At 43.5% G+C, this 25,117-nt stretch overlaps 2 protein-coding genes across 3 annotated transcripts in view; one reads left to right on the forward strand and one right to left on the reverse strand.

Moving 5' to 3' along the window:
* The window catches only part of LOC111866280 (matrix metalloproteinase-2), a gene marked incomplete at its 5' end in the record, with an annotated part of 337,202 nt that overhangs the window by 175,176 nt on the left and 136,909 nt on the right, over positions 1–25,117 (forward strand).
* LOC117282457 lies at positions 12,187–17,783 on the reverse strand. Of its 2 annotated transcripts, none has more exons than XM_033752190.1 (3): positions 17,560–17,783; positions 16,213–16,342; positions 12,187–12,348 (listed from the first exon to the last, which is right to left on the reverse strand). In XM_033752190.1, the coding sequence occupies exons 1-3, from the start codon at positions 17,733–17,735 to the stop codon at positions 12,271–12,273; spliced, it is 384 nt and encodes a 127-aa protein (XP_033608081.1). In that variant the 5' UTR covers positions 17,736–17,783; the 3' UTR covers positions 12,187–12,270. The 2 variants fall into 2 exon arrangements, with proteins under 2 accessions (XP_033608081.1, XP_033608080.1); XM_033752189.1 differs by having other exon boundaries at positions 12,187–12,315; positions 16,205–16,342.

Below are 25,117 nucleotides of genomic sequence, written 5' to 3' on the forward strand. Positions count from 1 at the left end.
ATGATACATGTTCCATCGTCAACGCAACTGTAATTTATTCCTTCTGTTCCACTACATGTTTAGACCCTCATAGAATCATCCTCAGGTGTTGTGTGTGTAAATCAATATCTGAAAATGACCCTATGCGGGTCGAAACATACATATGTTAATCCATTCACTGTCACTTGTCGGAACGCATGTGAAAGAGGTCCTCCTCAGAGGGGACAGTTTAGCCCCAAACTGTCCCACCAAAGCCCCCTAAATTTAGACCATGGGATTTTGAATCACCCTGTCTCATGTTTCACGACATACAAAATTATGTATTAATGTAACTTTATGTGTTTACGTGTTAATAAGTGTATGTGTATGCACAGAAAATCATGACATATTGACATTTCTGCAGCGCGTAATAAACGAACAGAATAGCAAAGAAATAGAATAAACTTTAAATAAATGAGCATTATGGAACAGTTGGAGAAATATGAAAATTATCGAAACATTAACGATGTAAAAAAGAAAAGAGTGATTAGATAGTAAAGCATGGCTGAAAAGAGGTAGCATAGTTGGTTGAGGCTACAAGCCGGAAGGTCGTGGGTTCGATTCCCTATGAGGTGGATTTTTCCAATTGACCTAATCCTTCCAGCCTTAATATGGCACTGGGGTCTACTCAGCTTCTGACAGCACTGAGTGCAAGAATCTTCCTGGGGGTAGAGGGCGGCCGGCGCGTAAGGCTGACAATCTCACCGCCATCAGTTGCCCGACTGTCTAGAAAATGTGTGAGCTTCGACGTTTCAAAACCTTATGGGACCCCCACCAACTGTGACAGGCATAGTTTTACCTTTTTCTTTACTTTATCATACTTTTGTGTTATTGTTAATGTGTCGAAATGTATTTGAACTTAAACACCGCGACATTTTACGATTCATGTCACGCCATGCAGGTTGGGGTACATTTATACTATACCTAACTGTCTTTGCACCTTGCTTTGGCAGTGAACTTTTAATTATAGGTTCTGTCTACGACATTTGCTCACTTGCGGGTTACCATTTAACATTCAAAATTTCGCGCTCTGAAAGCTTCATTCCTGAAATTACTGTCTCCGTTCAACATCTAGCGGCAAAAGATTGTACCACTGCTCATGAAGAGTGTCATGCACTCTGCTGGATGCTTGGGTGATGACGTGAGCCGACAGCTTCTGTTACAGTGGCTCAGTAGGTACCTTAGAGCTTAGAATCAATTGCAGAAGAGTCGTGTTTATTGACCTTGCGGATGTTTTATATTTGTGGGCTGATCTCGTGCAGAACGAACATATGTAAAGCACTAAGTTCTTGACATGTACGTAGGCTGTGTGTCTGTGTGGGTTGCGGGAGCCTTGTCTTACCGCTAATAAATGTGAACTAGACGACTAAATTTTATTGAAGATGATAGGAACGCCATCCAGCAGCAGAACAACAATACAACATGGCTTTAATGTGGATATCAGAAGCACCATTTAGTTTTTGACCTCCGAAATTTTTCGTATAAAATGTGCATTTCTGTTAAAAACTTTTTTGTATGAAATGTAAAATAATGTGTTTTTAACATGGAACCCATTGCAGAATTAAATCGTAATCCTTCCTAAGTATTTATGTCAGGGTCGTGTCATAGCTTAAACGGTTAGTCGTCGGCTTCCTACCGCGGTGGCCCGAGTTCCATTCCAGGTCAGAACATGTTGGGTTTGTGGTGACCAAAGTGGCACTGGGGCAGGTTTTCTCCGAATACTTCGACTTCCCCTGCCATTTCTCATTCCAACGAGTGCTCCACACTTATCCATTACCAGGACTGGCACAATAGGCCAACTAGTGGCCGACGTACCGAGGGGACTCGAGTTTGACTCCACCCCAAGGAATTAAAAAAGAATTTTTGAAATCATAAGAATGAAAATGACGCGACATTCGGTATCATATTTCATAACCTGAAGATATAATAACAATTCATATAGCACGCTCTGATTATGATAGAATCAAGAGGTATCTTCTGTTTAAGACACATTTCCGTTTCAGACTTCTTATTTCCAGGCAAAATATTGTGACGTATACATAAGTTGCTAAACAGTGACTCTGTAAACAGCGGCCGTTTCTGGGCAACGGCTCGGTAAACACGTTCCCCTTGTTAGATAGTAGATTCTTAATAATGCAACAGTTGGACGCAACAGTAGAAGAGCTGTGTTTTCTATGTGTTCCGTGCCAAGATGTTATAAGCAAGTGACAAAGTCAGTTCGGTAGATTTATATACGACAATCTGCGAAGAGAGGTTTGGAGCTGGGCTAGCTCAGTAGGTTTAGCCGGGGTTCGATTTCTGCCAGGGGGGAGAAATATTTCTCTACCGGCTACGAGGTTCATCCAAGCTCCTATTCTGTGGGTACTTTTTTAGTCTTTAATTGCGTAATTCATCCCCCCACTTTAGTTCGTTTAATTTCTTGGGGTGGGGTGAGACTGAGTCCACTTGGTGCGTCGGCCACTAACTGGCCTTTTGTACCAGCCCCGGATGATAAATGATGAATGTGGAGCAGTCTGTGAAATAATAATTGGCAGGGGAAATCGAAGTACTCTCTGAAAACCTGCCCCAGTGCCACTTTGTCCACCACAAATCCCACATGACCTGACCTGAGCTCGAAACCGGCGACTAACCGCAAAGCCATGGCACGGCCTACGCTTCCCTCCTGTCTATACCGCACTGAAGTATTCGGCTGCCTTCGATGTAAGTTTATTTCGTCCCAGTTCGTGACGGGGATCTTGTTCCCGGCCAAATACATTCCAGGAAGCAAGCTAAGAAGAAATTTCCATGAACACAAAGTATAAATACCAAAGCAGATTGCTCCCCGTTAATTCCTGTGTTTCATTTCGCTTTCTGAGCAAAACAATTTCAGGTTATTAATAGACACTTTTACGTTGGTTGTCACTTTGCACTCTCGTGTACGGGGAATGTTTTAAATAAAAACAGGTTTTTCGCTTAATTTCTTGCCCGGTTTATGTAGGCTATGCTGTACTAGTGGAAACTATGCTATAAGTACAGTAACAATAATCTCTCCTTTCTGTTTCACTCTCTCTAAGTATGGCACCATTTATGGGAAGCCAGGAATTGCAACATTTTGCGGTATCTCTGGTTTAAGTTGGCACCATTTAAGGGAAGCCAGGAATTGCAACATTTTGCGGTATCTCTGGTTTAAGTTGGCATCATTTAAGGGAAGCCAGGAATTGCAACATTTTGCGGTATCTCCGGTTTAAGTTGGTATCATTATCGAACAAAATACCTTCACAGCACCACAGTCTTCACGGATACCCGGATTTAATCCCAGGCTGATTCCCGTGCGATTTATGGTGGGCAGACTGACAGCTTCCCCAATTATTATTCCACAACTGCTCTCGAATCATTCGCTTTCACCCTTATCATCAGCATGTTCATCTGCGGTCTTGCTCAAGTATCGCGGTGCATCACACTTCTCTTGCTGCAGCTGTTACTGTTGTAAAGTTGTCCCTGTGCTTAACTAATTAAGCACTACGCCATGAAGACGTATNCTAGCTTCATTATCCAGCTAACAGGCAGTCTAATAGACACGTGTCTGCGACGGTACACTGAAGTTTCAGGGAAATATTTCATTCATGCCACTAACCCACGTTTTCTGCAATAGTCGCAACATGCAGGAGAAGGAAGTCTTATGTACCTGCTGTTCTTATTGCTTGCCTTCTGTTGCTTGAGTATAGCTAATGATACATAGTTCATCGTCAACGCAACTGTAATTTCTTCACTTCTGTTCCACTACATGTTTCGACCCTCATAGAATCATCCTCAGGTGTTGTGTGTGCAAATCAATATCTGAAAATGACCCCATGCGGGTCGAAACATACATATGTTAATCCATTCGCTGCCACTTGTCGGGTCGCATGTGAAAGAGGTCCTCCTCAGAGGACAGTTTAGCCCCAGACTGTCCCACCAAAGCCCCATAAATTTAGACCATAGGATTTTGAATCACCCTGTCTCATGTTTCACGACATACAAAATTACGTATTAATGTAACTTTATGTGTTTACGTGTTAATAAGTGTATGTGTATGCACAGAAAATCATGACATATTGACATTTCTGCAGCGCGTAATAAACGAACAGAATAGCAAAGAAATAGAATTAACTTTAAATAAATGAGCGTCATGGAACAGTTGGAGAAATATGAAAATTATCGAAACATTAACGATGTAAAAAAGAAAAGAGTGATTAGATAGTAAAGCATGGCTGAAAAGAGGTAGCATAGTTGGTTGAGGCTACAAGCCGGAAGGTCGTGGGTTCGATTCCCTATGAGGTGGATTTTTCCAATTGACCTAATCCTTCCAGCCTTAATATGGCACTGGGGTCTACTCAGCTTCTGACAGCACTGAGTGCAAGAATCTTCCTGGGGGTAGAGGGCGGCCGGCGCGTAAGGCTGACAATCTCACCGCCATCAGTTGCCCGACTGTCTAGAAAATGTGTGAGCTTCGACGTTTCAAAACCTTATGGGACCCCCACCAACTGTGACACGCATAGTTTTACCTTTTTCTTTACTTTATCATACTTTTGTGTTATTGTTAATGTGTCGAAATGTATTTGAACTTAAACACCGCGACATTTTAGGATTCATGTCACGCCATGCAGGTTGGGGTACATTTACATTACTATACCTAACTGTCTTTGCACCTTGCTTTGGCAGTGAACTTTTAATTATAGGTTCAGTCTACGACATTTGCTCACTTGCGGGTTACCATTTAACATTCAAAATTTCGCGCTCTGAAAGCTTCATTCCTGAAATTACTGTCTCCGTTCAACATCTAGCGGCAAAAGATTGTACCACTGCTCATGAAGAGTGTCATGCACTCTGCTGGATGCTTGGGTGATGACGTGAGCCGACAGCTTCTGTTACAGTGGCTCAGTAGGTACCTTAGAGCTTAGAATCAATTGCAGAAGAGTCGTGTTTATTGACCTTGCGGATGTTTTATATTTGTGGGCTGATCTCGTGCAGAACGAACATATGTAAAGCACTAAGTTCTTGACATGTACGTAGGCTGTGTGTCTGTGTGGGTTGCGGGAGCCTCGTCTTACCGCTAATAAATGTGAACTAGACGACTAAATTTTATTGAAGATGATAGGAACGCCATCCAGCAGCAGAACAACAATACAACATGGCTTTAATGTGGATATCAGAAGCACCATTTAGTTTTTGACCTCCGAAATTTTTCGTATAAAATGTGCATTTCTGTTAAAAACTTTTTTGTATGAAATGTAAAATAATGTGTTTTTAACATGGAACCCATTGCAGAATTAAATCGTAATCCTTCCTAAGTATTTATGTCAGGGTCGTGTCATAGCTTAAACGGTTAGTCGTCGGCTTCCTACCGCGGTGGCCCGAGTTCCATTCCAGGTCAGAACATGTTGGGTTTGTGGTGACCAAAGTGGCACTGGGGCAGGTTTTCTCCGAATACTTCGACTTCCCCTGCCATTTCTCATTCCAACGAGTGCTCCACACTTATCCATTACCAGGACTGGCACAATAGGCCAACTAGTGGCCGACGTACCGAGGGGACTCGAGTTTGACTCCACCCCAAGGAATTAAAAAAGAATTTTTGAAATCATAAGAATGAAAATGACGCGACATTCGGTATCATATTTCATAACCTGAAGATATAATAACAATTCATATAGCACGCTCTGATTATGAAAGAATCAAGAGGTATGTTCTGTTTAAGACACATTTCCGTTTCAGACTTCTTATTTCCAGGCAAAATATTGTGACGTATACATAAGTTGCTAAACAGTGACTCTGTAAACAGCGGCCGTTTCTGGGCAACGGCTCGGTAAACACGTTCCCCTTGTTAGATAGTAGATTCTTAATAATGCAACAGTTGGACGCAACAGTAGAAGAGCTGTGTTTTCTATGTGTTCCGTGCCAAGATGTTATAAGCAAGTGACAAAGTCAGTTCGGTAGATTTATATACGACAATCTGCGAAGAGAGGTTTGGAGCTGGGCTAGCTCAGTAGGTTTAGCCGGGGTTCGATTTCTGCCAGGGGGGAGAAATATTTCTCTACCGGCTACGAGGTTCATCCAAGCTCCTATTCTGTGGGTACTTTTTTAGTCTTTAATTGCGTAATTCATCCCCCCACTTTAGTTCGTTTAATTTCTTGGGGTGGGGTGAGACTGAGTCCACTTGGTGCGTCGGCCACTAACTGGCCTTTTGTACCAGCCCCGGATGATAAATGATGAATGTGGAGCAGTCTGTGAAATAATAATTGGCAGGGGAAATCGAAGTACTCTCTGAAAACCTGCCCCAGTGCCACTTTGTCCACCACAAATCCCACATGACCTGACCTGAGCTCGAAACCGGCGACTAACCGCAAAGCCATGGCACGGCCTACGCTTCCCTCCTGTCTATACCGCACTGAAGTATTCGGCTGCCTTCGATGTAAGTTTATTTCGTCCCAGTTCGTGACGGGGATCTTGTTCCCGGCCAAATACATTCCAGGAAGCAAGCTAAGAAGAAATTTCCATGAACACAAAGTATAAATACCAAAGCAGATTGCTCCCCGTTAATTCCTGTGTTTCATTTCGCTTTCTGAGCAAAACAATTTCAGGTTATTAATAGACACTTTTACGTTGGTTGTCACTTTGCACTCTCGTGTACGGGGAATGTTTTAAATAAAAACAGGTTTTTCGCTTAATTTCTTGCCCGGTTTATGTAGGCTATGCTGTACTAGTGGAAACTATGCTATAAGTACAGTAACAATAATCTCTCCTTTCTGTTTCACTCTCTCTAAGTATGGCACCATTTATGGGAAGCCAGGAATTGCAACAGTTTGCGGTATCTCTGGTTTAAGTTGGCACCATTTAAGGGAAGCCAGGAATTGCAACATTTTGCGGTATCTCTGGTTTAAGTTGGCATCATTTAAGGGAAGCCAGGAATTGCAACATTTTGCGGTATCTCCGGTTTAAGTTGGTATCATTATCGAACAAAATACCTTCACAGCACCACAGTCTTCACGGATACCCGGATTTAATCCCAGGCTGATTCCCGTGCGATTTATGGTGGGCAGACTGACAGCTTCCCCAATTATTATTCCACAACTGCTCTCGAATCATTCGCTTTCACCCTTATCATCAGCATGTTCATCTGCGGTCTTGCTCAAGTATCGCGGTGCATCACACTTCTCTTGCTGCAGCTGTTACTGTTGTAAAGTTGTCCCTGTGCTTAACTAATTAAGCACTACGCCATGAAGACGTATGTGGGAGTGGACATGTAGATCCACGTTTTCTTGACCTCGGCACTAGTTGGAGGTGAGTGGTCAGCTTCACGCCCCGGCCGCTTTACCCCCGAGGAAAGAGCCCCCGGTACCCATTGGATGTGAGGATGGGTGAGCCCCGCAATCGGTCTGAACGTCGTGTACGGGATATAAATCTTGGTTGTACCGGGACTTGAACTCCGATATCTCGGCCTTCCATCCAGTAGCCAGTCGCTATACCGACTGCGCTATCCCGGCTCCTCACGTCCAGCCAGTAGCCAGTCGCTATACCGACTGCGCTATCCCGGCTCCTCACGGCCAGCCCGTAGCCAGTCGCTGTACCGACTGCGCCATCCCGGCTCCTCACGTCCAGCCAGTAGCCAGTCGCTATACCGACTATGCTATCATGGCTGTTATTATTATGGACGCTAGGGAATAGAATCTTCCTTGAAAGCCGATGAACAATCGCCTATCTACGGCAAGAGATCGTCGTGTCATGTTTTCCGATCACAGTTTTGTATGAATTTCTCATTTCCGCCTTCCGTACATGTCTCGTGCTTCCAATTGTTCCTGTTCGGCCCATGGTGCATGAAAGGCTAATGGCCGGTAGGTCAAGAAATCTCTTGTGTATTATGGAATCCAAAGGGCCATTGCGGTTTTCGTAAGAATCTATCCGTGGACCCGGTCCTGTATCTCAATTGTGCTTATTTATGGTAGATTTTAATATTATCTCCCTGTTCCCTCAAAGTTCCTCCATGTGTTTTCTCTCCTTCAGATTTCCCTATTAATATTTTGTGTGCATTTCTCATCTCATCATGGAGGTAAAGGTAAATGTTTCCCTGTGGTCGTTTAAGCACAACGCCAAGAAGATACTGGAATGTAGGTATAGCTACACAATTAACCTCGCCACTAGATGGCAGTGGTTGTCAGTTCTACCCCTCAGTAGCTTCACCCCCTTGGAAAGGGTCCGCGGTGCGCATTAGGAAGAAGTCTAGACGCTATGCATAATAGAATAATCTCCTCTCCCGCCATTCGAACCCCGATCCCTCGGTCCCAGCCCCGAGACTAGTCTCTCCAGACGGACGGACCTATACTTGCAGCACGTTCTGTCCACCTTATGTGTCTTGATTTGATGACGTTAGCACGTGTTATGAAGCTGATTACGATGTCGTGTACCCGCTCAACGCCGCAGGGGCCGCAGATAGAAGTCAGCGTAATGAAACTTGTCTTGTACACCCCTCGGGCTTATTGATTCTAAGTTTAGATCCATTGTTTATTCTTGGGATGTAATGAGATTGTGACAAGGAAGAGCTAGTCGCTCCTCTAGAAACCCATTCTTGTTAACGATTTGCAGAATCACCGCTGACGTACGATATTCATGCCTCGCATTTACTTGCTTACCTTGGGCACAAGAGTGGGCGTACGTATTTGTTTCGACTTTCCTAAAACATCCCTTCTTCAATCTCTCTCCTACTACTACATAGAAACACACACTAATCTCCGAATCTTGTCCAGATACAAAGATGCAATATTTCTGACTGCAGTTTAATAAATTCACAATTGAAGCTACGTACATAATGAATTTTTTGCGAGCACTAAATGAAAAGGAGGCATTATGAGGGATTCCATATGTCCGTCCCACATGTTTCAATCTCCGAAAGTGCCAGACGAAGTGCAAGAATACATTTCAAATTATGTGTACTCTTTCAGGAATATATTTCTCTGCATATATATGGTGCTTTGGCGGGGGGATGAGCTCTCTGTACCTCAGACTGAATGGCTTGGTTGGTTAGTGAATACTGACCTGGACAACTTTTGGAAGCAAGTCTGCAGCCACCTGCACACGCTGGTTCCTCGTTCGCGGATTTTTATACCCTGAAGATGGAGTTGATACATTCCTCCGAAGCGTCGATTTACACAATATCTACACAGCGCCACATCCCAGAAGACGATAAGAAAACTCCATGGTTTTAGTCCGCAAGAGAACTATACCTACCGAGCGACCGCCGCTTGTCGGCGAAGTTAGTGCCAACTTTAGCGGATAGAGGGTGTCGCGTGGTCAGGGCAACGAATCCCCACGGCCGTTATTTTCGGTTTTCTAGACCGGTCCCAGAAGACGACATTCATAAAAATTGAACACGCACAACAATTTCAATGTGGATCCCCAGAACGAATTGTCCTAAAAATGCAAACGGAGAGACAGGCGAAACAACCTCGCCATTTTGTGCCCCCATATACACTGTNTGGGTTGTGGCGCCACAACCCAGAAGACGACTTTCTTCATAGTCATCGCCGTGAAAACCTCAAAACTTAAACACCTAATATAATTCAGACAGTGGGCAGTGTCGCTGTGTTTGACATGTAATGGTTGTCACAAACATCCAGATCATTCCAGGTCTCTTCTCTCGAAGATACACGTACATATGTCTGAATGAAACAGAGCGCTCAGCACTGACGTCATCCACGACACCTGGGGAATTAACATGACGCTCCTTAGCGACAGCACTACACTGAGAGAAAGTATATGTCTAAGTCATCTGATGATATTAGTTCGGTTCCAGGAGAATGAAAACAAGGCGTCCCGTAATTCCGACAGAGAAGACGTTCGTTGACTCCTTTAAGGACGTCTACAATTGCTCAGAATCTGTGGCGTCGAATGACAGACGCAACAGAAGTAATATCAAGAGCCATCTGTTCGGAGAGATGGAGAAAAGGCACAAAGAACCTTAGTATATCTGGTCTCCGTGCCATGGTTTGAAACTGGTACCCTCTGAATATGAAGCAGGATTTACAGCCGTTCGACCATGATGTTTCATGCGTTTACTGGTGTGTTTATTTTCGTTTCTTTCTGTAGATGCCTTGTGTCGGATTATGAAAAGGTATACGTAACTTATGGTTTTGTCGTGGGCACGCCTGTTTACCTTTTCGAGATGTACGAATTTATCTTCAATATTAAACATAAATTCATAGCTTGTACTCTTCTCCAAGTATAATTAGAATGATCAAGTCAAGGAGGATGAGGTGGGCGGGGCATGTAGCACGAATGGGGGAGACAAGGAATGCGTATAGGATATTGGTGGGAAAGCCAGAAGGAAAGAGACCACTGGGAAGATCAAGGCGTAGGTGGGTAAACAATATTAAAATGGATCTTAGAGAGATAGGATGGGATGGTATTGATTGGATTGATCTGGCTCAGGATAGGGACACGTGGAGGGCTCTTGTGAACACGGTAATGAACTTTCGGGTTCCGTAAAATGCTGGGAAATTCTTGACTAGCTGCAGAATTGGCAGCACCTCCAGAAGGGCTCAGCTCCATGAGTACGTAAGTATTAAACATAAACACAGGCATACGAGTAATCTACTCAGAATTACTGAGTTTTTGGACTTTGTCTATCGTCCGGTATTCTAAACACTAGAGAACACAAATGTTTTCGGAAACTGGATCTGTTTCCATCTTCAGGTGAGAAGGGAGACACCGACCGCAATCAGTGTTGATATTCTCTCTTTTTTTTTTAATACCAGACGATGGACAACTCCCAAGATCCCAGTAGCCCTGAGTGTTATACATCATCGTCAGAACCCTTTAGGAGCTACAAGCACAATTCAGTTGAGCGTAGTGTTTCAAATAAAGGCTGAATTGAAGTTTTCATTCAGAGGATTTTACGGATGCTATTAACAGAAAGTATTGAAGTTATCTGGTATGAATTACTTTCGCTTTACGACTTATTTTAGCGGCCCACAATTTTGCTGTTAGGTTGATGAAGACGAAATAAAATTGACGTCGAGGTTTAACATCCGTGCCATAAGAACAGGGGTGCATAAATCAAATGAAGACACGGCCCAGGCTACACAATGCCCAGAATATTTTGCCAATATACAGATCACAACTTTCTCTGATCCTAGTATTGTGTAAATGTCTGGAACTCAAGTTCGGATCATGAGCATACTTTGTGCAGTAACTCTCATGAGCTGAGTACTCCACGAGCTCTGGTCTGACACTTGTTAAACCATAATGAGGTATATTTATTTCCTTCTTTTTTATTCTGTTCTTATTTCCTCATATATATTTTGTTTTCTGTTTTTCTTCCTTGCTCTCACCTAATACCTGTGTGCAAAGAATTGCTGGTAAGATCAAGAGCATAAAAGGAAGCAAACCAGCTAGTGAGAGACCATTGTGTCCTTCGAATGTATGGCTGTTTGACACCTCTATCTCAACTGTGTGTGTAGCGGTACAAGGAGTAGGCATAGCCAAACATTTAAAAAACCGTGACCCCGCATAATGAACTAATAAACTTATATGTAGAGGGCTGTGGTGGTAAATTGTAGTTAATCATCACCAGAAATGAATTAAAGAGACGTGGATTTTCTTCTATTCAACCCTACCCCCCGCCCCCACCCACCGTCGCCGCTGTAGTTCCTAAATCAGTCGCTCGCTTCATAATGGCTGTTGGTGGCGCCTGAGAGTTAGTAATTTTGTCTCACTACAGAGATATGTGGGCTGTCTAATCAGCAGGCGGAAATGTTCAATAATGTAGGCTTCTTTCTTGAACTTGTTCCTCGTTCGAATAGGTTTCTTACTTGAGGACGGGAGTTGGCCCTAATCACTCTAGGAGGAATGGAGGAACAGAATAAAATCTGCATCGGATAATGACGCCTCAGAACACAAGCAATGACTGTATGTTCGTAACACTGCACTACACTACACTATTGACGAATGAATTACTCAGAGGGCTAGAATTCAGTTAACATCTATGCTTATAAGGAAATATTAAAAACAAAAGGATGGTGTATTGTCTGGCGTAAGCCAAATTACCGAAGAGAAAATTGCAATGAAACATATTTCTTTTTCTTCATTTGTTTGCGTATTTCTATATTTATTTTCCTTCTGTGTGTGTCCTCTCCTTTATTTCAGTTCTTCGTGTCATGCGAGAGTTAAGACGGCGCGCATTCAATTACATTAGCCAGACAATGTCCAGTGTATTCTGCTATTTGCTTGAGAATGTCCCCGCTGTTATTCTGGCCACATGGACACACGCAGTTTCCCCCTCTGTTCGACCTGCATCAGACAGCAAATTCTATGAATACCTGCCTGTAAACACACACAGGCACAGATAATAGAAAACCACATGCTGATTTGTCACACAGTCAGATCTGTGACCACAATGTTTGGTACCACTACTGAGATTCCAGCTAATTTTCATTAGCTTATTGCTGAAAATGGTTGGCCTGTTCTCCCTTCCACCAAATTAGAAGTGTAATAAGGGCCATCTACCATTTATGAACTCGATCAATTTACGTATGTGTAATAAACATTCTTGTCTTTACAGCTATTTTTAACTATTTCCCTTATTTTGAAAAAAAGTAGGCTTGTGAGATCACCTTGCTGCCTGCATGTTTGTATGTGTATCCCCTTATTCACTTTTGAATGGTTGCACCGATCTTTATGAAACTTTGTGCGTATGTCATGCCATTTGAGCCAAACTCAACTACATAATTTATAAATACCTCTCTTCAGTAGTACCAACATTACAGTATCTCAAATTGTTGAGGTAATAACCTTAATATTATATGAATTATTGAACCGATCGTCATGAAACTTGCTATGTACATCTATGTCATGCCATCTGAGGTCATTTCAATGGCATGCATCATAAATCCTTCCCATCAGTAATACCCACTCTGCAGCCTCTCGTATTTTCGAGGTAATCATCTTGCCTCAGTGCCCAAACTGATTTTCTGAATTCCTGGTACATATATCATGCCACCTGAAGCCATTTCAACGGCCTACGTCATAAATAACTCCCATCAGTAATACCAACACTGAAGTCTCCCAGATTGTACTGTTTTATTGACTTCATTACTCCTACATGCTTAAGTTTTCTTTCTACTTGTCGTATCAGAACCTCAAATTACAGTGAAATGAAGGTAGGCAATCAGTTCTTCCCAGAACTTCTCTCTTTAACATATAATGTTAGTTTAAAGCTTCCGTCTATCCTTATGCATCGCGAGAGAGAATCTGTTCAACGTTTCGTGGAATATATAGAGAAGTACGTTTATGTCCTACGTAAACCAAGTTTCTTTGATCAATATGGCTGAAAATCGGAATTTCCCAACAATTTCAATGAAAAGACTTGTGTCGGATATCAAGAAAATCTGTATAATATTTTGTGGGATACATGGAATAGTCCATTTATATCTTTGTATAAAGTAAGCTTTTTAACTGGCCAATACGCCTTACAGTCTGGTGGAGGGACGCGCCATAGCTAAAGCGGTTAGTCGCTGCCTTCCCACCGCGGCGGCCCGGGTTCGATCCCGGGTCTGGTCAAGTGGGATTTGTGGTAGACAAAGTGGCGCTGGGGCAGGTTTTCTCCGAGTACTTCGGTTTCCCCTGCCAATCTTCATTCCACCAATTGCTCCACAATCACCCTCCCCTATCATCTGGGGCTGGTACAATAGGCCAGAAGTGGCCGCAGTACAAGGGACTTAGTCCCACCTCACTAGCAATAAAAGAAATCGTCTGGTGGAAGCCTCCAATATCGATTTTCAAGAACTCTCCAGCGGTTTGTGGGATGCACTGAAGAGTCAATTTAGGACCTTATGTAAACCGGCCTTTATTCTGGACCAGTACTGCAGAAATTTCGGAATTATCTCGCAATGTTTAATGGAAGTTTGCCGTGTAGGCTCTAAGAGTACCTCACATGCAGACCTCCCGTACGGGGTTCTTTCTTACTTTGAAAAGAACGTCAGAGATTGTAAGCAATGTCTTTATTTCTTCTGTAACTTTGCAGCATTTATCGATAACCATTCATCATTTCTCGACCTCATGCTGACGGAAGAAATTCAGTGGCCCCTCGGTTACGTTGTTAAGCAATACAGTTCCTTCCTTCGAGACCAGAAATTCGTGCCTTATATTGAAATAAAAGCGCGTGTGCTATATTAATATTTGTGAGTAGGTAAATGGATCTTTAGTTACTATAATAATGGGCCTTTATATTGAAGTCACGGGGTTTCTCCCGGGGCAAATTATGGGAAAAGAAATTGTCCTCAAACTTGTGCACGCAACAGCAAACTTGACAGATGGATGGATGGACGGTCGGACAGACAGACAGGCACAGACATATAGATAGATAGATAGATAGATAGATAGATAGATAGATAGGCAGACAGACAGATAGATAGATTACAAATATGCACATATATTTTATGGGGGCACGCGGTAGCGTAGTTCGTTGAAGCACTATGCTACAAGCCGGAGGGTCGTGGGATCGAATCCCGATGAAGTCATTGAATTTTTTAAATTTACCTAATCCTTCCAGACCGCACTGTGGCCCTGGGGTCGACTCAGCCTCTAACAGAAATGAGTACCAGGAATATTCTTGGGGGTAAAGGGCGTCCGGCGCGTAGGGCTGACATCCTTACCTCCATCTGTGAGCCGACTGTCTAGAAAATGTGGGAACCTCAATATCTGACAACCCTATGGGCCTCCAAGGCCTGTTACAGGGATACCTTTACTTTTTTACATATATTTTATTGAATGTATAATAGGTTAGGCAGATAATTCTGTTATCGTCTGGCCCTAGATTCTGAAGACGAAACGTTAATACACTAAATCATCGCTAATTTGGATACAGTTAATCCGGATTGAAATAAAGGAAAATGAAAAATTCTGTTCACAGTTGAGTACATAGTTTAAAAGCCACGTGGGATTTAGGAGAAAGAGGGATTAGAGGAAGAGGACTTTCAGACTGTGTTGAGGGCAGCTGGAGAGACTGAAACCATGCAATAAAATATCCAAGATTGGCTTGAGCTGGATGAAGGAAACTCTGGATTTCAGCTTTTGACAGAGGAACAAATTGCCGCAGTTATATATTTGTATTTATTTTCATCAGTACTACCCTTGTTATTAAAGTTTACATTTTCCATCGTTTTCTAAGTTTTTTGTCTTTTAGGGATATCTTCTCCTTCATTAATCCCGGTTATCAGTTAATCCAAATGACCTTCCCCTCAATTAAACCGAATTTGCGAACGTTTACTGTAATCCTTTCTCTTGAGTGAAGTTGCGTTGTTGGGTCGCCTGGCTGATGTAACCTGAGAAGTCTCTGTTTCTATGGTAATACTTCATCGGTACACAACAGCGTCACACACGAAAAACTTCCACATTCTTTCTTTCAGAAATACAGACGTAAGGCTGACCCATGGATACAATAGTATTGACGTAGAAAGGAAATGTTATGTTACCATCACATGCTTTCTGCGACATTGAAGTTTCCTGACAAACAAATATCATTTCAGATGAGATGTTTCCCGTGTTGTGCAACGTTCTTACACTGATTTTTATGCTCCCTTTGAACGAAGTACATAAAGTGAACGCTTTTTTACGGCGGAATTCATCAGGGACATGATGAGGGCTAATAATTTATCAAAAGTTATAGATATTTAAATTTAAATTAAGTAATCACGGAGTAGCGTATTTGGTTGAGGCACTGTGCTACAAGCCGAAAGGTAGCGGATTCGATTCCCCATGAGGTCACTGGATTTTTTCAATTGACCTAATCCTTCCAGCCGCACTATGGCTCTGGGTTCGACTCAGCCTCTAACAGAAATGAGTACCAGGAATCTTCCTGGGGGATAACGGGCGGCCGGCACGTAAGGCTGATAACCTCACCGCCATCTATGAGCCTATTTTTATGTAGAAGCCTCGACGTCTCACGACCCTATGCGCCTCCACGGTCTGTTACAGGGATACCTGTATCTTTTTAATAAAAAAAATAACTGAGAGAAAGCCAAGTGTACGTCCTCTGTATGTGTAGTAAACCCGCTGCTGCAGAGAACACTGCACCACACCTTGACAGAACGAAATACAATAGTCATCTTTGTTACAATAGAAAATAAACTAGGCCTGCTGTCCGCAAAATAGTTCTTAGTCCGTAGACCCGTGTACTTACTTTCTTACTTTCTTACTTTCTTTGCGACCACTGAGCTGCCGGGTCAGAGATGAAACCTCGAACATGGAGACCGAGGATTTGATAATGTGCTGCCTGGTGAGGACTCTCGCGCACACCGCGGTGTGGCGACCTTCCTCACTGGAACAGACGGAGAGAATTAATGGATGAAAATGAAATAGTTAAAGAAAGGAAGAAAAATAGCAACCGATTTTAGAAAAAGAGGATATCAAGGCCACCCTTTGGGGACCTTCGTGAACCTCCCATAAATAGAGCGGACCCTCGAACTTCGAACGGTTTGACGTTCGAACACCTTCAAACGTGAACAAAAAATTCGAGAAAAAGCCGGTTTTAAAACTCGAAAGTCGAACAAAGAATAGCGTGGTCGTCACGTGGTCGCCTTCTCTCTTTCTCTCTCTCCCTCTCTCTCTCTCTGCTTTGGCCCACGCGCAGCTGCTCGGCCAGCTCTCCTGTGATTCTTTGAGTGGGCATCTCGCAAATTTAGTCTGCTTTTTAAGGGCTTTATTTATTTGTTTTGGTTATTTTTCTATTATCTTTAATAATGCCCATTCATAATGGCACTGAAGACAGTTACTAGAGGTGAAAAGCCTAAGAGAAAACGCATAATTTCCATGATAGAAATGAAAAAGGAAACTTATCCCTAAGTGGGAAAGTGGTACACGTTTATCGGACCTGACTGCTCTGTATCGCTCCTAATTTTATTATCGATTGCTTATTATACAATATTTTTATGTACTGTTATAAATAAAAACGAAATTAAGTATACTTGTTTTATCATCATTTACTAACATGATCTTTTGAAATATGCACTTAAAATATTTTATAGTGGGTAAATTTTTGGGTTCTTGAACGGATTAATTTAATTTACATTATTTGAGATGGGAAAATTTATCTTGAAAGTCGAACCGTCTCATGGAACGGATTGTGTTCGAAGTTCGAGGTTCCACTGTGCAAGGAAATTGTAACAAACTGAATATGGGACTATCAGTTATCCAACCGTAATTAGGTAGACAGAACGGTAACACATAGGCCTGTAAACATATTTATAGCTGAAGAGAGTTGTGTTTCTACACGGTATGCAGGACTGGGGTTTCCAGCATTTAAAGAATTCGCAATAATGACAGACATATAATTATTGTGTTTCTGGATGTTATCCATCGTCATATTTTTATTTGAAACACACGTTTCGGAGACTGGGCTCTGTCTCCGTCTTCAGGTGGAACCTACTCAATTGGACCCAATTGGTAGAGCTAGTCCCTATCTCCGAAACGACGTGTGTTTGAAATAAAAACAAGGAGGTTAATAACACCACAAACTTTTAGATCTTGATGACAGACCTGATGAAGAGAAGGCATTTGTTTGAGAGCCTGTCTCTCGGAGTTCCATACACGGCTCCACACCCACTTCTGCAGGAATTCTGACGTATCGCGTTTTCTTCAAACTGGCATCTCGTTCCGTTGACTCCTCCGTAATCCATTTCGTTGTTACACCTCAGCACTAAAACTAACTTCATCGCCGAAGTTTAATGACGTAACATGAGCGACATTTCACCGGCTGTTGGGACCCGTGGGTGGGGGAGGAGAGGGGGAGTAGCCTTGCAGACGTATTGGTGGCTGGAAAAGGAACTTTAAATAATTAATGCCCAAGTAAGTAATTTCAGCCGTGTCACTGGAAGATTTCGCTGCAAGAATACATATGTAGGATGAATTAGAACGTAATTCAATACCTTCAACAGTACCAGGGGAAGGGGGGGCAGTGATATATCTCCTCCTAGCACCACCAAAAATGCCTGCCATCTGACGCAAGCCCGGAGAAATAAAAAATACCTTCTTGTTAAAGACTGTTTCTTTGTGAAGGTTGTTGTCAAGCTGTGCGCGTTTATCATTACCGAGGAGTCACGATAGCTCAGTCGGTATAGTGAAGGGTACAGGCTGCACGGTCACACTTCGATTCGCGGATTTGTCCTTTTCATTGAGTCCAGCCCGGCTCTGTGACCCACCCGAGCGATTTATCTCGGAGTAAAGCGGATGGGGCGTTAAACTGACCACTCATCTCCATGTAGTGCCGAGGTCAAGACTTGCAGTGGAGCTATACCTCCACTCTCTCATGTCTTCAGGATGTTGTGCTCACCTAATTAAGTACCGGGACAAGTTTACCTATATTTTCCTGGTTTCTAGGTCCAATGTGCCTACAGCCCAAAGCAATGGTGAAGTTAACAACGGTACACATGAGCAGTCCATGCCTACACACGTCTTGTTTTCCAAACGGATCCTTTGCTAATTTCCGTTCATGTTCACCTCTTCCAGATACGGCGTCTATTGCTGCCAAGCTTACCTCCCCTGCACATAAAACGAGTGGATAGCTCTTCTGTCTTTCATTCTGGAGGTCACAGACTCACGTCCCGGCCTTGAGGCCGAATGTCCTGACTAAAGGCTTTTGTGGTTTTCCTTAGTCTCTCCAGACGAATACCTGGACCGTGCCACAAATTATGCCATGCCCCTTTCCTTCCACATCCCTTCCGCTTTATTATTAATTTGCGATCCTACCATTCGACGCTATGTAATCTGAGTTACTGACTGCGCAGTTTAATAGACCATAAAGCTATCCCTGTAACAGGCCGTGGAGGTCCATAAGGTTATGAGACGTCGTGGCTCCCACATTTTCTAGACCGTCGCCTCACAGGTGGCGTGAGGTTGTCAGCTCTGCGGACCGGCCGCCCTTACCCCCCCAGGAAGATTCCCGGTACTTATTTCTGTTAGAGGCTGAGTCGAACCCAGGACCATAGTACGGATGGAAGGAGTAGGTAAATTGAAGAAATCAAACGACATCATGAGAAATCGAACACACGACCTTCCTGCTTGTAGCATAGTGCCTCAACCAACTACGCTACCGCGTACCACAATAGCATAAATGTGTAAATAAAACACACATAACATGACGTAATCATAATTATTTGTGCCTTCTTTTGATATAAATATTCATAATGAAGCATACGAACCTATACACTTTTGGCCATGCATTTAGCCTTGCGTATTTTTTAAAAATATATCATTAATATATTTTTCTTTGTCGCCGGCGGCATGTAACGAGCGAACCGCATTTTGGACGACCTTTGTTAGAACCGTCTGTTTGTGGAGCCCCCATGGCGACGCTAAAGCCGTCCAGACACACAGTGATCCTGCATCGCTGGATACGAAGCAGCCGTGCTACTGACCCCTGCTTTGGGCTTCGAGGGATGGCCCTCGGGTTTTCTCTTCAGGGCGTGTTACAAACCCCGGGCCGTAATTTCGAAAGTCACTGGAACTAAAAGGCTGACAGGAAAACAAGTGTCTTCTGTTGTTTCTCACAGCGTCCCTTCCGCCAATGGCGTCGGGAGAAGTGGATTGGAACGCTGTGTACATCGAACGTTGGCAGATGAAAACATTCGGCAAGAAGGTGTTTCCCTTCGTTCTTTGTTTTCTGTCCTGTCTGTTTATTGTTTTCGTGCTTTTAGTCCTTTCTTTGTTTTGTTTCTTTGCCATTTCTTTCTCCGCTACCTAAGAATTCCCATTTGCAGAAAATTGTGTATGTGTGTGTAAGAGTCAGTCCTCCGAATTAGCGATCGAGCTCACAAAAATACATTATCGCAGATTATAGTGGAAAAGTTTCCCGTCGTGCAATTTCGCGTGCATTAAGCAGCTTCTAAAGAACGCTAAATCACGGAACGTTTCTTTCCGCCCTTTGCTGTAGCAGCGGCAACATCGCGTAAAGTACCGATTCTTGCTTCCCGGGCGCCTCTTCGCTCTGAAATGAAATGCGAGTAATGTATTAGCAATGCAACAGTTGTGAAAAGGATAACACTTGCTTTATTAATTAGTGCATATATATTGTCACGTGCTTAGAGAGACAGAATGGGATGGGATGGATTGGATTGAGCTGGCTCAGAATAGGGACTAGTGGAGAGCTCTTGTGAAAATGGTAATGAACAAAGCAGTCTTCTGGGATTTGGCACCGTGTAGATGTGATGTTAACCGACGTTTCGGAGGAACGTATCGCCTCCATCTTCAGGGTAGAAGAAAAAATATAAGAAATCTGCAAGCGAAGAGACCGTGAGAATCGTTAACAGCAGACCGATTCTCACGGTCTCTTCGCTTGCAGATTTCTTATATTTTTTCTTCTACCCTGAAGATGGAGGCGATACGTTCCTCCGAAACGATGGTTAACACCACATATACTCGTACACGGTGTCAAATCCCAGAAGACTGCTTTCTTCATAGTCACCGCCGTGAAAGCCTCAAATCTTACATGGTAATGAACCTTCGGGTTCCATAAAATGCTGGGAAATTCTTGAGTAGCTGCAGAAGGGCTCAGCTCCATGAGTAAGTCAGGAAGTATGTTGTCATGTGTTAGTGACTACACGAGGGTTTCGGATTGATAACTGGATTTATTGAACGCCCCTTTTGCCTTCCTTATATAGCCTCGGCACGGACTGCATAGAAAACACCGCTTCTAACAGTTCTATTGTGTGTGTATGTGTTGTCGCGGGAGCGTGTTTACCTAGCCTTTTCCTAGTAATGGCCACATATATTCGTTTAACCATTCCCGCTTTTAGCCGTCATGTCGCATTATTTTTATCAGAATCTATGACCGTATTCGGGCTCATCTTAGGAACACTTTCCTGCTGAAACATTTACGTACGGTATGTTCATGTTGTTCACAGTGGCCGCACGGTCCAAGGCATGAACTGTCTTCGCTCGCTCGAACACTGGGATCGTGGGTTCGAATCCCGCTCGAGGCATGGATGTCTGTGCGTTTATTCTGTGTTTGTGTTATTCTCTGTGCAGGTAGCGGCCTTACGACGGGCTGATCCTCCGTCCAATGAGTCCTACTGACTGTGCATAGAATTAAGTAACTGAAAAAGCGGCCAAGGTCCAAAGGGCTGTAGAGCCATAGAGAGAAATGTTCATGCGCTGAACAGACATGTGTGCCGCACAGCTAGGAGCCGCGTAGTGATTCATTCGAACGCCATGCGACCAGAAACCGTCCTGGATTACAGCCGTATAAGGGCGGAAGTTTGTGTGGGAGTGGCACGTAACAGTTGCTGCCTGTAAACCCCAAAAATGACGAGGATTGCTCAGGGCGGAAGCGAGATTTAGGAAAGACGAGTCATCGTTGAATGTAGTCGGTATGAAACACTGCGAAAGAACCGAGATGGCGCCAATGATGCGATGTTGCAAATGCCAATAAAATATGTCATAAAATTCGCCGTCGCAGTGTTCTTCACCGTGAAGAAGGAACAGCTTTGAAATTGTTCCCGAGTAGAAATTGCGTCGGCCTTTCAGTGTCTTTTCTGTCTTTGAAACTGGCCTTACGAGAGTAAAGTAACAATTTACTGTCAAGGAATTAAAAACAGTAAATGAGTCGGCGGCTAGGCACGAAGAAGACCACGAAAAAAAAATGGTACAGTCTAACTTCGGAGCACAGCACGACTCTCAATTTGTGTTCGATCTTGGCAGGATACACTGGCGTTCCCACAATTCATTTTGCATAAAGTCACAATTAAAACCGTTTTTTGACTCTAATAATTATAATAATATTCGTCTATTGCTGTTGTGCAGAAGTGCTTGTTATTATGAATTATCCTGTTGGGAAATTCTTTATGTCGCTTTTGTTGTATTATTAATGCTTGTTTTATCGTTATTCTTTATTTATGTTGTGAATACATTCTTTATATCAAATTTTGCTGAAGTTCCATCCCAGTATTGTGGCCCTTCCGATTAACATTCGTCGGTGCAAAACGTCAACCTTCTACGCCTTCCAATGACACAAGAGAAAAACTACCATTTCAACTTCAAAAATACAAATGACAAAGAAGAACTGGTGTATCATAAATTTATTGCGACATGACGCCTGAAAGCCGAAAAAGTCCATTGCTTGACAACGGCTCGCTAAAGCGCGTATCCGCGGGAACGGATACGCTTCTGGAAATCAAGGCGTTGCTACGAAAATGAAACATGTTTCTATGGATATGTGGATTCGGGAGACCGACTTGGTGCGGAACGCGTTGTCCGTGTCAGCGGAAGCAACAAAGTTTTCCAAGGATACGAACAAGCAACCAACATTTTCCGTGGGGACCGGAGACTATATAAGCGGCCGTGCAGACAAGAAGGGGGCCGAACCCGTGTGAAGGCGGGGTCGAATACATGCACCGTGACCCTGCGAGTCGTAGGAGGCGACGAAGAGGGTAGTCTCACACCTGAGACAGTAATATATATGGTCGCGAGTCCCAAGGGACTCGGACCCAAGAAAGACTGCTCTGGTAAGGGCCAGCATCATATACATATACAAAAGACAGAACCGTCCTCTCGTCAGAGAAGGTGTCCCACAAAAACAAAACAGTAACTGTTAAAGAGTAATAAATATCCGGTCATGAGCCCCAGATAGGGCTTGACACCAAGACTTACTGGCCGACTGACCGTCAGTCACAATGTGACTTGGACTTGGAAGGGGGCGGGTTCGAATACCACCACCTTAGCCCTGCGTCTCGTAGGAGGCGACGAAAGGGGAAATCTCTAATCTGAGACAGTAATATATGGCCGCGAGTACCAAGGGACTCGGACCTGAGAAGGACTGCGCTGGCGAAGGCCAGCAGCAATTGTAAACGACAGACCCGTCTTCTCGTCAGAGAGAGCGCCCCACATCAACAAACCCGCAACTGTTTCGTCGTTCAAAGCAGTCTCAGTGGAAAGAAGAACCAAGAATTCATTCATTGATTCATAAGAGAACGGAGAAGGCAGTTCAGTAGTTCGGTGTTCAGCTGTAGAGCGTGACCAGCGGGCAACGGAAGGAGAAGAAGTGACCGATTCGCCAATCAGAACCAAGTCAGTCACGGCAGAAGAGAAGACACTCGTAGTACAGTAAAGAATGGAGCGAGTCTTAGCAACCATTGATTGTGAACTGTTATAATCGATTGTAATTGGTTGTAATTGTAAAGAAGTCGGAAATAAATTCAATCATCCATTGCAGAACCCATTATTATTAGTCACGGAACCCCGGACACGTGACAATATTATTTTCGAATTCTTTGAACTTCTTCTTTACGCCACTGACAATAGTCTACATTACACAGCATTCCAGGTTGATATACATCTCCCGAAATCTGTTTTGTTATGGAGGCAATGTGTTTCGCTTCAGAGTTATTGTCGTACTATTGTTGACCAGACCCCTTTTCTTCGCTTCGTTGCGTCATGGAATCCGACACCTTCTCTCCCTCAGCTACTTGCACTCACGTCTCACTGAAAACTACTACTTTGCTTCCAGCAGCCCTACATACGTCTTGCTGTCAGTGGCGTCAAGCCACTCGACCCAAGAGGACTGAGCGGATGGTATTCATCTTTCAGCCAAAAAAGCTCATTCAGTAAAGTGTATAAGTGCGGAAGGCTGGACAGGGTTCAATTGTCAACAGGACAGGAGTTTTGTTATACCAGAATGCCCAAACTTCTTTGGTATCCACCCAATTTACGTACCGGTCAACATAAACGTGAATTCGACCCTCACCTCTGCCTTTGACGGTGTTTTCTCTGTAAAAGTAAAGGTAAAGTTGTCCCTGTACTTAACTAATTAGCGCCATTAAGGCGTATGGGGGAGTGGATGTATAGATCCACATTCTCTTGACCTCGGCACTAGTTGGAGGTGAGTCTTTACATTCACGTCCCGGCCGCTCTGTCCGCGGAGAAAGAACCCCTGGTACCAATTGGATAGGAGGTTAAGTGGGCCCTAGAGCAGGTCTAGACGACTTGAAGAAGAGAAAATTCTTGACTGTACCGGGACTCGAACTCCGACCCCTCTGTCGTCCAGCGTGTAGCCAGACGCTATACCGACTGAGCTATCCCGGCTCCTTGTTTTCTCTGTATCCAAATATAAATGTAGCCAGAAAGACGCGAAGCCTCTCCTTGCCTCCAAAACTGTGAATTTATACTTTTGAAAACTTAAGCGAATGAAACGAGATCTGTCATTGAAGAATCCCTGCCCGTCTGGCTGTTTCCGGTTCGTCCGTGGTCCATTGTTCCCTCCGTTTGTGCGGGCAGCAGTGGTTTCCCTCTCCTCACTCATCCTCGCTGCCACGGATGCGGTATAATTTCCTTTTAAACTTATTGCATTCGTCTTCTTTATTTGATTTCATTTTTGTGAGTTCTTCTGACGCATAACCAACTCTTCCTGGGAGATACGAAGCTTTCATAGAAGTGAAAATTTCGACAGTGATTTTCTGAGTTGACCTGGCCTCACTGGCGGCTAATAATCACCTACAACTCTTAACGGAGAAAGGACATGTCTTAATTTGTTCCTAATTATCCGTGGTCGTTTAGAAGTGTATTGTTTTAATTTCCAAATTAGCTCGAAGTACACCAAAGGAAATCAGGAGATGAATGTATATATTTCGACCGTTGATATCGAACCCCACATATGTTCAACGCACAAATGGCCTGACTTTTGAGAAACAAAACTCGTTTGTGGATTTTTTCTTTCAGATCTTGATGTGATTAGTTCTTTAATGCGACTTTCTTCCCTGTTTTTCTATATTGTATCTCTAGTGTAATCCCTTTTATTAGAGAAAATACGTTTGGCTTATGAGATTAGCTTTCCTTCAACGTTTTAACCAATTCACCGATTTTCACGAAGTTTGATTTGAACACTGTGCCATTCGGGCCTACCCAACATCGTACTTCTAAATTCCCCACATTCAGTGGCAACAGTATGGCGGACCCGCGAACTCCTTAGGTGGGAATAATATTAATGTCATTTAATGTAAAATTTTTTGCTTAGTGGGGGGTGGAGTCCAGCTGGGTCCACTCGACACGGCGGCCACTGATTGGCCTATTCTACCTGCCCCGGGTGATTATGATGATGGAGAATTTG

Source organism: Cryptotermes secundus, unplaced genomic scaffold (assembly GCF_002891405.2).
Source record: "Cryptotermes secundus unplaced genomic scaffold, Csec_1.0 scaffold1025, whole genome shotgun sequence".
Taxonomy (NCBI): domain Eukaryota; kingdom Metazoa; phylum Arthropoda; class Insecta; order Blattodea; family Kalotermitidae; genus Cryptotermes; species Cryptotermes secundus.

Coding starts and splice junctions, on each gene's coding strand:
- LOC117282457 (XM_033752189.1), bottom strand. CDS start 17,735: ATGAAGTTAGTTTTAGTGCTGAGGTGTAACAACGAAATGGATTACGGA. Junction 16,343..17,559: donor AAATGCCTTCTCTTCATCAG/GTCTGTCATCAA, acceptor CGTCTGTTCCAG/TGAGGAAGGTCGCCACACCG. Junction 12,316..16,204: donor GAAAGTAAGAAAGTAAGAAA/GTAAGTACACGG, acceptor TGTCTGATGCAG/GTCGAACAGAGGGGGAAACT.